Source organism: Equus asinus, chromosome 11 (assembly GCF_041296235.1).
Source record: "Equus asinus isolate D_3611 breed Donkey chromosome 11, EquAss-T2T_v2, whole genome shotgun sequence".
Taxonomy (NCBI): Eukaryota; Metazoa; Chordata; class Mammalia; order Perissodactyla; family Equidae; genus Equus; species Equus asinus.
The window spans coordinates 75,407,633-75,423,236 of record NC_091800.1 but is presented as its reverse complement, the minus strand read 5'-3'; the positions used below and the strand labels follow the sequence as shown (position 1 = coordinate 75,423,236).

General features: G+C 37.2%; 1 protein-coding gene across 4 annotated transcripts; it reads right to left on the bottom strand.

The window, feature by feature from the left end:
- Positions 1 to 249: 249 nt before the first annotated feature.
- Positions 250 to 15,019, bottom strand: LOC106830135 (protein-lysine methyltransferase METTL21E). Of its 4 annotated transcripts, none has more exons than XM_070520130.1 (6): positions 14,881 to 15,019; positions 13,813 to 13,892; positions 12,956 to 12,979; positions 4,198 to 4,364; positions 3,355 to 3,472; positions 404 to 1,122 (listed from the first exon to the last, which is right to left on the bottom strand). In XM_070520130.1, the coding sequence occupies exons 2-6, from the start codon at positions 13,880 to 13,882 to the stop codon at positions 662 to 664; spliced, it is 840 nt and encodes a 279-aa protein (XP_070376231.1). In that variant the 5' UTR covers positions 13,883 to 13,892; positions 14,881 to 15,019; the 3' UTR covers positions 404 to 661. The 4 variants fall into 4 exon arrangements, with proteins under 4 accessions (XP_070376233.1, XP_070376234.1, XP_070376231.1 ...); XM_070520131.1 differs by lacking the exon at positions 14,881 to 15,019 and adding an exon at positions 14,420 to 14,521; XM_070520132.1 differs by lacking the exon at positions 12,956 to 12,979 and having other exon boundaries at positions 250 to 1,122.
- Between the last annotated feature and the right edge of the window lie 585 nt (positions 15,020 to 15,604).

Sequence of the window (15,604 nt, the reverse complement as noted above, 5' to 3'; positions counted from 1 at the left end):
TTCTGTGATATAGAATAACTGTACTTGGCTTACAAATAAAACAATAACTCCTCCAAAATCTCAACTATTTTTATGCTTGCTTCCACTCATTTTTCATTTACTAGAGTGAACATCCTTGCCCATAACCTCAAATCCACAAGCTTGATTGATTTCAGAGGCTGTGCTGGAGGCCCACCCTGCCAAGCAGAGATGACAGACCACCTACAAGCTGGCACTAACAATGACCACAATCATCTAACATTTATCATTACATTATGTATCTGCCCTTTCAGATTTATTTGTAGATCTCACTATTGCCCATTTCTTTATTTCTAAGGAGAGAATCATATAAGCTAGTGTTATAAACAATAAGAATGTTCATTTTAGAGATATCATTATTAAAAACCACCATTTTACAGTTATACATTAAAAATAACAATAATCATACCCTTTATTTAAATGATCATAATAATAAATGGTGCTATAGAGGGATAAGGAAAATATAAGGACACTGTCCTAACCAATGACCACATAGTATGGCTGTGTCATCGTCTAGACCCATGTGCTATATCTGGGAAAATCCCTGTCTAGGGTGTGGCAAATGTGTGTGTGAGGGGTGGGGGTGGTGCGTGTGTCTCCCCTTGGGAAAGTCAGTGCTATGTCAGATTATTCAGGGTCTTTCTTAAAGTAATAATCTACTACAAATTGCCTTAGCCTTCCAGGCCCTGCTTTGAGGATATCCTGCGCTCCTCGGGTTTTTCTTCATAGCTTTATACAACTTAATATTCAGACTAGGGAAACTAGAAATCTCCTCTAGATCAAACAACTCCTTAAATCTATCTACAAATTTATTTTCTTTCTCCAACCTGAATTTCATGACCCAGAATATGATGGTAGTTTCTTTGCACAGATGGTCAAAGGTAATGAGGAGTTCCTCCAGGAAAGGATGAGCATAGACAACGTCAGCTGCCAGGATATAGTCAAAATTGTTGGAAGACCTGGGGAAGTTCTTGTCTAAAGCTACACCCCAGGAGAGTTCTTTAACCTGAGGCAAATGCTTGCATTTCATTTTGGTGTTTCGGGAAATATTATATTGCAGGTTTCCAAGTAATTCAGGTAAATCTGTGGCAGTCACATGTGCACCTGTGAAACAAAGGACAGTAGGAAAAGTAACCCTCATGGGATAAAGTAAAGCAATTAGGTTTCAAGCCAACACGCATTTGCAATTCTGCACAATTGCTAGCCCTAAGGAACAGACCGGTCAGTACACACAGGACGGAAATCCCTTTCAAAATGGTTGCTAAGGCAGCTTTATGCTGCCCCTTAAAAATAATTAGATTCCCATGGCACTTTTGCACTCCATTGCATTTTTCTGTTCTACTGGTTTTTTGTTTTGTTATTGTTGCTATTGTTATCTTCTATTTACCTACTATATGCTAGGAGAAAAATAATCAAGAGAAAGGGAAATTCAAAATATTTGGTACCCTCGTTGGGACAATCAGAAGTCATGATTGAAAGATGAACAGGTTCTTCTCTAAAAGAATTCTGAGCCCAAGTCATGTGAGACAAAATGAGTGTATATAACACCCCGGGCATCTTATCATCATACAGGAAGTGCTCAAGCGTGAGAAGTTGAGGGAGAAAAAAAACATTTTCAATGGCATTACATTGGAAGTATCATGACATCCATGTTTATGCCCAAGTTTTCAGTTTGACTCCATTATAATAGTGTAAATCTTCCCATCAAAAGCTGTTTAAAACCTAGCCACAACATGTATATAGTGCTCATCCAGCCAAAGTTCATAGATGCAGGACAGAATGCTCAGACAAAGATATAAATAATTTCTGAATTAAAAGTGAATAGTGATGGTCATTTTCAGGAAGAAATTGGAAGGAGCAAAATTGTAGTACCCAATAACCAGTAAAATTTGTCCCTTAAAGTGAATTTTGAGCAGCAGCAGAGCTGAAGATAATATGTAAATAAATCTAGGATTGGCCAATTCCACATCATCAGACAAAAACAGACTTGGGGAAGGAATGGGAAAGCAGAACCGGAAGAGACCAGCCCAGACAAGTTTAGAGCCCATTCCTTAACCACAATGGCAAGTTTCTCTGGCCATGGATTGTACTTTGTGGAAAACATTAAAATGAGAGGGAAATATGCATATCATTGGTAGAATCACAGAAATATGAACCTTCCTCTTTTAGTGTGGGTGTCTTATCATTTTCAACAAATCTTTCTAAAATCCCAAGACAAAGAATACCTACATGGCCATAGTGAATATAAACTATCTGACTAGTGACATCTTTGCGTCTAGAGAGGTAAACACCACCACTTTTACAATACTGACTAAACAAAGCTCCCATCTTTTGATATTTGTTTCAAGTTATACAAGCAAATCAAAAGTATTAATTCTTTTTAATGAAACAAATAATTTCCCAAAACACAAACTCTGCTCCTAGACCAGGAAGCCTTCAGGTATAAACCAATAGTGCCTGACTGTCTCCAGACTAAGCGGAATGGTGACTTTGGAAACCAATATCAGGACAGAGCAATTTCTTTAAAAAATATGTGGGAAGGATTTTAAGGGTTGTATTTCTCCAGGTTTTAGAAAGTTATAAATTGCTAAGTCTTGCATTCCTCTCAAGATTTTAGAGTGGCAGGTGTGGACTTCTGAAGATCAAGGAAATCAAGACAGATTTGGGTAGCACATCGGAGAAGGCAGCTAAATTAAATGAATGAAATACATAACAACAACAAAAAGACTGAACTGGAGCAGGCTCAGGCATACATGGAGACCATCACACATTTAGTTGGAAAAGAAGATGCTACTGAGAGAACAAGGGATCATAAAAGAAGAAAAGAAATGAACTGAAAAAAATAAATTCAAGGGTGAACACCTAAAATTAGAAGCAGATGTGGCTTCGATATGATTTCTAATACTCCTTCTCTAGTCTAACAGTGCTTTTTCATAAAAGCATAAGACTTCAAAACCAAAAAGGAACATACAGCTACTTGAGAACATTGCAATAGGGCTAAATTTTAAATAAAGAACATCAGAGTCAGCAGCAGTAGATTCTGCCTATGCCTAGTATTTCACACACCTCCTCTAACAGCCAGGATGCTTAAATGCACCTCCAATTAGAACACACTGCGACTTAGCACTCCAGGAGGAGAATTAATACATCTTCACAGAAAATTCTGAAAGAAACCAGTAAGGTGACTTTAAAATTGGTAAAGTTTCTTAGTGAAGCCCAGTCAAACAATTAAGGAATTAAAAATAGGCCCAGGTCATAGTAAACTGGATAGTAAAACAGCTAATGATATTTGATATTAAATTATCTGACCCCATTCAATCAAAAATACCTACTTACCGAGTAAACTTGCCACAATGGAGACCAGCCCTGTTCCAGCTCCAATTTCAATCACATTTTTGTCAACCATATTATACTGTTTTACATTCGTTTCCAGAAAATAGCATAGAACAAGAGCCTATGAAAGTTTAAAAAAAGGAGAAAGTGGTGCTTGGCAAATAATAACAGAAAGTAAAATTAAACTCTATTAGATAAATATCTCACTAATGTTATGACGTGTGTGTGCACCTGTGAGGATACATGTGTATACATACAGATCACTACAGAAAATTATCAACAGAAATACATCCTCTGTTAGGTTCAACATCTAAGCTAGAAAAAGTCCCTGGGGCTTGTTGGGAAGAAAACATAACTAAAAATATGGAGTCCAGTTGCTTAGATTTGATTATCTTTAAAGAAAGCAAGTTAATAATAATAGTTATTTCAAAGATGTATGTGGAATTGGGGCTGATTGTGGTGGGGGGGTCTACACCCTTTGTGGGACAATTGTAAAGGAGTAGTGGGCTTTCATATTCTGTGTGTTGAGACTGGTACAGATTTCGTTCTAACTCTTTAACTCAAATGGAGTCAGTTAAATGGGAAATAAAAATGTTTACTAATCTAAACTCTTACAGTCACAAAAACCTGAAGGTATAAACAACACTCTTTACTAACCCTACAGGTCAGAAATAGAATTAATTGGTGGAAGTATTTTCCCAATTTCATGATTTCTAAATCTTAGTGTTGTTTGAGGTCACAAAATAGAACTGTGGAACTTATTTTCTTCTTCCAAATAGTACATAATAATAAGCAATATTGGCTGAAAAATCATTGAAATGTAGAAAATTTTGTATAAAATTATACCGATGGCCAAACAACAGCACCGTAACAATCCACGGCTTCCGTAATCCGAATCTCATGACCGACAAAATGAAACCCCTCCCAGGAAGTGGTGGTTATTAAAGTTGGAGCAAAACATCTTGCCGTGATCTCCGCAACCACTTTCTTGTCATCGTCATTTTCTCTGTTCTCTGAAAGGAAAAGAAAAAGGCAATGGTTGTGGTTATGTTAGTAAAAGTATGAAAAAGAAGAACCTAACGCAAGTGCAGGATTCTTACCTATTCTAAGTTACTTTTGAATATTCATTGACTTTAGGTGCAATGCAATAGTAAGGGAAACTATTTGAAAATAACTCACAATATAAGCTAACATTTCATATATCAGGACAGCAACATCTTTCTGATTTTCACTGAAGTTGACATCATCACTATTCATTTCTGCAATGTGACATGAAACAAATGCTAGTTGATATACTTTCTTAAAAGCAATATATTTTAAGGGCTACCAATCTACTCATCTAGAACAAGAGAAAGGATTGGCAATGAAATATAAGATTTCAACTTTCATATTGGCTATGTAGTGCAATTCCAGTTATTTCAATAATGTATAGTAGTACATCCTTTATGACCTGCCTTTATTCAGATAAAAGATATTTAATACCACCCAACAATGCCCTTGTATTATTTTATTATTACTTATTTTTATATTATTATTTTGGGGCAACTTGTTATTATAATATAAAATATATTATATATTTGGGGCAACTCATGGCATCTTAACATCTGCAACACTGTGTAACATTTAAGCAATATTAACTACCAAGTACTGAGCACATGCTTAATATGCCAGACCATGTTAAATGCATTATATATGATACTTCATGTAATTTCTGCAACAAATCTTGTGAATTAGACATTCTTATTTGCACTTTTATGGATAACAAAACTAAGACTCAGAGAGCTTTATTAACTTGACCAAGCTCATACAACTTGTAAACGAAGGAGCCAAAATTTGAGCTCCTATTTCAGTTGTTCCAAAGGACTCTCTCTAAACTGTTAAAAAGCTATGATGTAATTTTTTAAAAACAAATCGTCTCTAAGAATTTACAAACTACTTATGGAGCAAGATATACATCTCTTTCTAAGCCTCCATTTCCTTATTTGTAAAATGTGAAACAGAAGAACCTACATCAAATAGTGGTGGGAGATTTAAATAAGATAATGTATGTAAAGTGCTTAGCACCTTGTCTATAATTACATACAGCTCAATAAATAATAATAATCATTACAACTATAATAATAATTATTATTATTGTAAGTGTTATTATATTTTGGTCATGAAACTGAATGATAAGACGAGATCACAGTGTAATTGGAATGTTGGATTGTGTGGTACAGATTTGAAAGTTCTTGAGTTAAATAAAGAAGAGTAAATCACCGTGGTGAAGGTTATCAGGGATGGCTTCATAAAGGAAGTGTCTTAGGTTTAAGCTTTAATCTAAAATAAGATTTGCACTGATAGAGAAACTTCATTTCTTGTACTGATCCTTAAAACCCACTGATCCTTCAAGTCTTCTCTCTGCTCTTCACATCTTCCACCACCCCAACATTAATGAAAGCAGCTTAGTTCTCCTCAGAAGAGACGACAGAAAATAAAGACCGAACTTCAAGTATAAGGAAGGAATAGTGTTACAAAAGCCAAGAAAAGGAAAAAATAGTTTACAATTCATTAAAAAGAGGAAGAGATGAGACAGCAAAGATTCATTTTTAAAACTTAAGCCAGAAGAACCTTTGTTCCTTGTTTATTCCATTTACTTACTCAACAAAACTGTACTGAAGGCTTGCTCTGTACCAGGCTCAGCACCACATGAGTGCCAGATGATGGGAAGACAGCAATTGGCCAGACAGACATGGTCCCTGCCCTCAGGAAAACTAGAGCTGCATAGACACAATTTATCTGAACTTCAGTAATACAGGTTGGCCCCATGGCCGAGTGGTTAAGTTCACACACTCCTCTTTGGTGGCCCAGGTTTTCACCAGTTCAGATCCTGGGTGCGGACATGGCATGGCTCATCAGGCCATGTTGAGGCAGCATCCCACATAACACAACCAGAGGCACTCACAGCTAGAATATACAACTATATACCAGGGGGCTTTGGAGAGAAGAAGAAGAAAAGAAAAAAAAAAAAAAAGTTGAAAACCTTAACATTTTCCAAACTTGCAATTATTCAGACTTTTAAAACAGATGTAACACTCAAAAATAAATGTCATAGAATCCTAGAAGGTCAAGATGGAAAATCCCTTGGATGCCTCCTAGTTTAACTTTGCACTTAGTTTGGGAACCTCATGTTCATGTTGGGCATAAATTACATGCCCCACTTGTTCAATCTCTTTCCAATGAGGGTGAATGAGCTACTTCACAAGGTGCCCATTCTGCAATTAGAAAATTTGATTACTGAAAATTCCTCCTAATTCCAAAATCTGACACCAGCAATTTTTTAAATCTATTATTCCTAAAAGTAAGCTTGCAGATGAGCAACATTTCATTTTTAAAACATGTCCCAATAAAAAAGTTAAAAATAGAAATACCCTATGACCCAGCCATCCCATTACTGGGTATCTATCCTAAGAACCTGATATCAGATATCTCAAGAGTCCATTGCACCCCTATGTTCATCGCAGCATTATTTACAATAGCCAAGACGTGGAACCAGCCTACATGCCCAGAAACTGATGATTGGATAAAGAAGATGTGGTATATATACACAATGGAATACTACTCAGCCAGGAAAAAAGATGAAATTGGCCCATTCACAACAACGTGGATGGACCTCGAGGGCATTATGTTAAGCGAAATAAGTCAGTCAGAGAAAGACGAACTCTATATGACTCCACTCATAGGTGGAAATTAGTATATTGAGAAGGAGATCTGATCGGGGGTTACCAGGGAAAAGGGGGGGTGGGGGGAGGGTACGGAGGGGGAAGTGGTGTACCCACAACATGACTAACAAAAATGTACAACTGAAATCTCACAAGGTTGTAATCTATCATAACATTAATAAAAAAAAAAAAAAAAAAAAAAAAAAAAAACATGTCCCAATATTTTAAGAAAGGGGGAAATATGCAAAAAAAAATAAAGAGTCCAGTACCAGTCTTAAAAATTCTGGACTCAAGAGTAAGCGAAGACCTCAAGACACTTTCAAATTTCTCCATAGCATTGAGGCAAGAATGGGAGCAAGAGGGTCTTGAGTCCCTGAGTCCTAAGGGAAGATGTTGCCAGACTCTGTCCCATGAGCTCCAATAATATCATTCCCTAGTATTCGGGGAGTACAATGGCAAGATGGAGGTAGATTAAGTTTGCCATTGTTGAAAACTCCCCTTGGAGGCCACAATCCTAGCAGGGACTTTCAGCCAATCTGACTTCCTGTCTTAAATTCTGTGATCCCTTAATAGAGTCCTGCTTAAGATTCAGATAGAACCAAGTATTCCCAAAAAGAACTCCAACTCCACTACACACTGTAGGAAGGGCCCAATCTACCACCCGACTCTATCACCACCACAAACACTGAGCCTTGGCAGAGATGTAGAGGAAACAGAGATGAAAAACTGATATTCTCCAGCAAGAGCCACCTCTTCTAATATTTTTCACTGTATTTCTCCTTAAACAATGGTGTGCATTCATATTCAGGAAGAGCTCAGAGAACCAAATAATACTGGTAATATGTTTGACTTGAACTTTAACTTTCATTTCACTATATTCAATTGCCTTTCTAAGATGGGGGCTGGGGAGGGGGCAACATGTGCTGTGGAAGTTCTGTAGGGAAAAGCAGAGAACCTTAATTGCTTCCTTGACCTTTAGCTGAAGGTGCCCTCTTGGGCCTCCTCGCTTACCCCTTGTAAATGCAACACTTCTTTGACAAGTCACCTAGGTATCAGCGATTAATAAACGTTAGAGTACACTAAATCCCAGGAGCATCTCCTAAAGTTCCAATCTTTGACATAAAAACTTTGCCAACGAATATTTACTGCTACAAACTGACATCTCTGACTTTGTACTTTCTTTTAAAGGTTAGTTGACCAGATTAGTGCTGTTGCCCTAATAACTGTGATGATAGTTGTATCATAAATGATTCCTGCTTTTTGACTGGCCTTCTAAATGAACAGAGCTAGTCATTTTTTTAAGAATGATGATATCTTTATCTTTATTAGGAAATAAGATTTAAAAATATATACATGAGTATGTAATTATTACAATTAAAATTATATAAAAAGTTATTATAATTAAAAATTATATTAGGTTTAGCCCTATCACCACTGATTTCATGGTTGATGACAAGAACCTCTGAACTGAAATCTAATGGAAGGAGCTGCACGATTGTAAGGGCATCCGTGAAGCAGCCTTGTAACAAAAGGGAGAAAGAAATCTATGTTCCAAACATAAGGTACAAAGAATGCGTCCCTCAAAGTGCGTGCTTCGTGATTGGTTGAACAAAGGCTGAATCTTGAGAAGATCAGTGAATTAGTAGACTTTGGTATTTAGTTACGATTTGAAGAACAATTCCCTCCAAAAATTAACAGCATTATTATACAATGGAATTCTAATTTACATTTCTGAAGAATAATTTTTCCACACATAATCTCTCCTCGTTATCTAACACTTAGGCCCCAGGACAAATAACTAAAACCGAGTAATGTTACACAAAATGTTGAATCTTGGCTTCCCTACATGAAAGCAGAAAACTTCCGAGATCTGTATCTTTAGATAAAAGCTATCTACTGTAATCTTAGAGTATTATTTTATTAATGAGTTTAATATTGAAACATAAATATTAAAACAGATTGTAAATAAAACATAATCAAGACAGTATTACAATTATGTTGCTATCTTGGGCTTATCTATTTTAATGCTTTTTGATACAAAAAAAGTCTCAGCACCATTTTCCTACTATTAAATCTTTGCTGATGGTGAATATAATCTACCAAGTGCTCTCGTTCTCCTGAGAACTACAGGAGTTTCAAGTATGAAGTGAAAATTAGCAAGATTCTGCCACATTATGATGATGATTTTCTTAAGAGAAAAATTCAACAGTGAATTGACTTCTGAGGCTGGATTGCAGTAACTCTTCAAAAATAGAGGCTCTGTCTATATTCTTCTCTTTTATACTTCAAAGGTCAATAACAACAATAATAAATGGAAGGGTCAGATCACAGAAATACACCAAAAAAAAAACTCTTTAATAGCTATGACAAGTGAATTTAAGCTTCCATTTGAGGGCTGTCATGAAAACCTGTCAGCAAAATTTAAAGTAAAAACCCCTCTACTAAATGAAAGAGCCTGTCATTCAACTGAATCTTCTGTTCAAAGAAGAATGTCATGTGCTTCTTAGAAATACCTAGAGATTTAAAAAAAAAAAAAGATGTCAAAGATATTTTCAGATTAGTAAATGGTCACAGGCTAACCTAAAAGATAGAATTCTGAGCGCCTCAGCAATGTCAAGGTCTTGGGCCCTTATGTTGAAACTAATTCCTGAAAAGATTTCACAAATATTTTTTGCTGAAGTTCTGCTTAATTTCAAGAATATACAGAGGCTGTAACTTTAATCAGGTGGATAAATGATGCTACACTTACAGAAGAAAGAAAATTCATCTTTTGCTGAGACTGCTCAGGATGCAAGTGAGGAAAAAAAAAGAACTAAAATTAGTTGTACTCAAAATTTGCTACTGGGATCATAGTGGGGTACAGACACCTAAACAAATGCCAATGGCGTGTGATAAATGCAATAAAAGAAATATAATGCTATGGGAAGCACCATTGGTTGGTCAAAGCAAGAAAAGCATTCTCAAGGAGGAGACATTTGAGCTGAGTTGGAGGGACGAGGAAGGCTACCAGGCAGAGAAGGGAAGAAGTAATGTCAAGGGAGATGAAACATCTGTCAAGGCGTGGAGGCAGGCTCTCGGGGAGCCATTGGAAGATCGGAGGAACTGGTATACGAGGTGCATGTTGGGGTGCTGTAGAAAATAAGCTTGAAGAAGCAGGTTGGAATCAGAGCTATGGGCAATGCTGACTTTTGTTCTCTAAGGTGAGGAGAAGCCAATAACGATTGTTAGGATAGGAACTGACACGATCAGATTTGATATTTAAGAACCCGCCTCTGGCAGCAGCAGCTGAAAGCTACAGTAGAAGCTAATTTGAAGACCGTTGCAATAATCTAGACAAAAGATGCAAGAGTCTGAACTAAGGCAGCAGCATGGGGTCTAGGAGCCAAGTATGAATTTGTGAGCTTTTGAAGTAGCGATAGACCTCCCCTCCAGCGCAACAATTGACTTTCAAACTTGACATTCAAATCTGAGTTTTAATGACATCTGAGGCAGATTGTTATCTTTAAGAGTTATTTTTATTCAATATGTGGAAAATATTTTAGTCTTATTTAGCAGATACTTATTCAGGTTACTTTTTAAACCTGTAAAATGCACTGTAAATGATTCTCACATTAGTAATTATATGTGCTATAGCACTCCAACCAGTATATTAAATATATTGCCTCAGACTATAGTTTGATATGTTTCTTAAACAATAATGGAATTACTCAAATAAACTTTCTTCTTCATATATTAAGGCAATATTGCTTATAAAAGTCATATTACCCATTAATCCAACTCTGTAAAGATTTATGAAGATCCTCGTGAAAGATTTTCGTGGACCTAAGTACCACATTATACTTGGTCCTATAAAGAGTCGACCAATGGGTGACCAGAAATACAAGATCATCACTAATGAGCAAAGTTTAAGTCCAGCCAACAGGCCTCAGTTATAGCTAATTTATTCATTCACGCAGTTATTGAGTACCTGGGCACTGTGAATATAAATATAAGTGCTATAACAGAGACTTAACTAGTTAACTCAAAACTAGGAGGAGAATGCTCCTTGTCTCAGAAAGCTCAGGAAAGAATGACCTGAGCCTTGATGATTATGAGTTTGTCAGACAAGTAACAGAGGGCAAGACACGCCATACACAGGAAATGACGCGCAAAAGTCCACTGGCAAAAAGACTATCGATCAATTTTCCCATTTGGGAAACTCTGAGAACTAGAATATAGGGTAAGTGGGGGTCATAGCGTGAGATAAAACACAAAACACTTTTTGCTAGAAGTCTTCATTTTATCCCAAGAGAAGAAAGAATAAAACCTGAATCAAGGCAACTAATGCTGCAAACATGCGAAATCTATTAGGAAGCGAAACCAATGGGATGTAATGATGAAGGGTGCGAGGAGTGGGGAAAGACTAGGATGATTTTAGTTTTCTGGGTAGCCAGGGAAATGGTGTTGCCATAACCTGAGAGAGAAGACATAGGCAGAGGGGCAAATCTGCAAAGGAAAATTCTTTTTTAATGCCTATTAATCTGTGTTATGACATGCTGCCCACAGAGGTGTGCTGCTCAGATTAAGAGAACATGCTTCAGGGCGCATAGCTGCCCAACAGGGCCAGCTGCTGTCCGTTTGGCTCCTCAGGGCCATGCTTCCCTTGGGGCTGCCTACTAAAGCCAGCCCATTCCCGTTCCATAGAGGACACTCCTCTAGAGGGTGGATTTTGCTGGGGGACTCCCCTCGGCCTGCATAAGACTTTCTCAGAACTGTGTTGCTGTCTGAGGCTCTTCCTTCCCAAACTGTCCTTCTTTCTCTCCTCTCACAAGTGTCAGACCTGCATTGTGACCTGAGGGTTCTCCCTGCCTACTTCTGTTCCTTCCTTCTTTATCCTCCACAAACATTTACCTCAATAACTCTCTCGCATGTCTAATCCCATTTTGGCATCTGCTTCTTGAAGGAGCCAAGCTAACATAAAACAGTGTGGAAGACATCAAGTAAGCAGTTGGAGGGGCAGATTTGGGAGTCACTGTGCACAGGAACCACTAAGCCTTGAGTTAAGATGAACCTGCTGCAAGGCTCCAGACCCTGAGGAACACTCCACTATTTTATAACACATTGCTTACAAGAGTGAACAGCTGGAGAGTGGCTGTTGGCAAGAGGTAGGCAACATAAAATACTTGGAATAGTTAATATTGATGAGGTTTTAGACATCTTAGACTATAACATAGCATTAGAAAGCACAGATAGAGCAATTTTTAGTATCTACCATAGTCCTAACTTTAATGTGTGTATAACTAAGTGACATCCCATAATTCTTAGATCTTCAGGCCAGTGTTGAAATAGAAGAACTGGGCTACAGGTTTGCTCCATCCTTTCCTAGCACAACAAACTAAGCATAAAAGAGTTAGGACAGGAAAAGTCAATATTCTCCAGTACTTGAGAACTGAGCGTTCCTCTGGTTAGTGGAAGTCTTTCCAACAAAATGCCATCTAACTCTGCCCCAACAGCACACACTTAATCCCCTTAGCACTGGGCCTGTGAACATATTTTTAAAGCTTTAATTGGCTATATAGATAATATGGGGTGTGTTTATTCATGTTATAAAATATTTTAATACTAGTTCTGTCTCAACCTTACATTGAACTTCTCTTTCCTTTGTAATTTGCCAAATTATTGTACGCACAGTTGAAACCAAGCATTGTTACTAGAGGTAATGATAATGATGAAATCTTATTCATAAACCACAAAGAAAATGCCTTTTCATTCAAATCATCTAAACGGCTGGATTCTCTAAGTGATTAAAACTTTAAATGTTTAGGTTTGCAAAAATCACTACAGTAAAACCGTTCATGCTTCAGCCTCGGAGGCTGCCAACACTGGGCATACACCCAGCTCTCTTGGCCTGAAGACATACTCACCTAGGTAGAGGACACCTGGTATGCCTAAAAAAGGAAAAAAATAAGACTATAGTCCTTAGAAAACATCCACAGTGTGTAGATAAAGGAGAAATAGAAAGAAAGGGGCCAAGATAATTAAATTTGTTCCTACACCTGTTCTACAAAAACATAGTGATAATTCTTCTAGTGTATGTCACAGTGTTATGTCTGCACTTTTTATCTCAAGACAATGGGGATAGTTGTATAATCTATGCAAAGTCACACTAGGTATTTAAGACGATGTAAAAACGGTAGGTCAATTTCAAATAACTACACTAGTAGTAGAATTCAAACTTAAATTCTCCTTACATTGAGAGGTCAAATTGCATTGTGTATCGACTCTAATTAATACATCAGACAAACCATAAACTCGGGCTAGAAATGTTTTTATAGTCTAAAATCATCATCCATGCAAGCATTCATAAAAACTTGTAGTTTTAAATAAAACGATTTTTATCTCTCTTGTAACCTACCTATTTGAAAATAAATAACTTAGAAATCACAATCACGTATTTAGTGTATAGCACTTGGGAAAAAAATTTATTCCACTTTTGCAGATAAAGAAAAACAACTCTAAGTATTAGCAAGTCTATATATTTAATTTATTGCTGTCAAAATTCTCTCTAACATATCAGGACCATACATATAGAGCAGTAGACATTAAACATTATTAGAGATATTTACAAGTTAGCCAACACAAGCCAAGATAGAATATGCAATTGATGAATGTCCCAGCTCTCTTGAAGACATGAGTGAACACTGCAAAGGTAACCATTTATATTCTATTAGTTGCTTCTCAGAATTGGACAAATTACATAAAGAAACATAAAATAACTTACCTTTTTGAGCTTCTGGATCCATTAAGTGATGAACTAATGGATGGCTATATATTGATGTTTTCTTGATCATTTCTTGAAAACTATGCAAATACGTTAAAATATCAAATGGTGATAATTAATTCAAAGTGTGTCTTAAGTGCTTCTACATTTACCTAATAAAGGCTAATGTCAAATATAGCAGAGAAAGCTATATTAAAATAGCATATATTAATAAATCATGATTTAAGAATGACCATCAAAATGTAATCTATCTAGTACCAATCAAAAATTGAACAAAGGCTTCAGAGTCAAAAATTTTAGAAGCTCCTGGAGAAAGAAAACACATTCTTCACCAAAGACTACCTCAGCTATCACTAAGAAAGCATCGTCTTTATATTGACTAGTCAGACAGCAGTCCTAACATTTAAGAGGTGATTAAAACCCTGGAGATAATGGGTTTTGTTCAATGTAATGAAAGCCACGGTATTAATCTGAAATAAAGCTTCCTATATAGCAATAACGTGAAGTTCACTTGTTCCTGTCAGTGTACCGTTCACATGTCCCCAGTGTCAAATTGCCCAGCTGCCAAATGGTCTTTTGAATAGCTTCTACTTTAAAGGATCCATACCATCTTAGCAAACATATTCAAAATGGAAGAAACTAAAGTATTTTATGCCTCTCGAATAGCGCGGATCACGCGAATAAGCTTGAATAAACTGCTATTCCAACTCTGGAAAACAGCGGTTTGCTGTTTCACATGCCAGTTTGGGGTCATATAATAATCTTCACTGTACTGCCTGAATCTATGGAGCACTCCTTTCTTCCAAGGATCCCAAAACACTTTTCATGGCCACCACGTTTTTTCCTTAGTATGCCTCGGTAAGTTAGAAGTCAAATTATTTTCTCTACAGTTTACAAACGAGGAAAATCAAAGGTTAAATTATATCCTTGAGGTCACACAGCTAAACAATAGCAAAGGTGGTCACACGTTTTGTTTTCAGTTCAGCTTCTCTTCCATTAAAGAAACAGTCTTTATTATACATGCCTGCCTGAAGGTCAACATTTATTAAATGTTAAGTCTGGACATACCTAAACGAGTTAGCTGAGTTTCTAGAAGGTGAAAAAGTGTCATCCACAACTTTTGTTCTGCTGCTGAGACCTCTGATAGTGCCTGAAAGGCGAGCACCAAAGCACGCAGTTTACTACTGTACACGCTGGCAGCGAGTGCTCGCAGAGAGGATTAGGATCCTGACAGCTGCAGCTTCAGAGCCTCTGTTATACAACGGAACGCCCGTAAGTGAGGGGGCTGAAGAGCAGCAGGACTATTCCATGTGCGTGTCTCATGAACGGAGATGGAGGCAATGGAGGCAATGGGTGAATATAAACCACTCCTGCAAGTGAGTGAAGACTGTTTGAGCTAAGCGATTCATTTTTTAACTTCAATGCCAAGAGTTATTTAAGAATCCACAGCTATGACGTCCTGTGACACGGAGGTCATGTATTTTTTCATGTCACCCGTCTGGGTACGAACATCGTTTTTAGAATCAACCACACCAGAATGTACGTGAATGTGTCCAGCAGTGCTCTGGATGCAGGAATCAAATGACCAGGATTCCTTCCTACTCAGACTGAACAGGGAGGCTGCGGGGATCTGCCACCTGTGCAACTGCACATGTGCAGGCAGGGTTGCATTTCAGAGTACGGATAAATTTCCCTGGTCACTGAAATATCCTTAATAAGAAATTATTATAGGTAAAAAAAATCAAGTGATATTATAAAGTTAAATAAACTTAGGAGTGTAGGTACAGCTTCC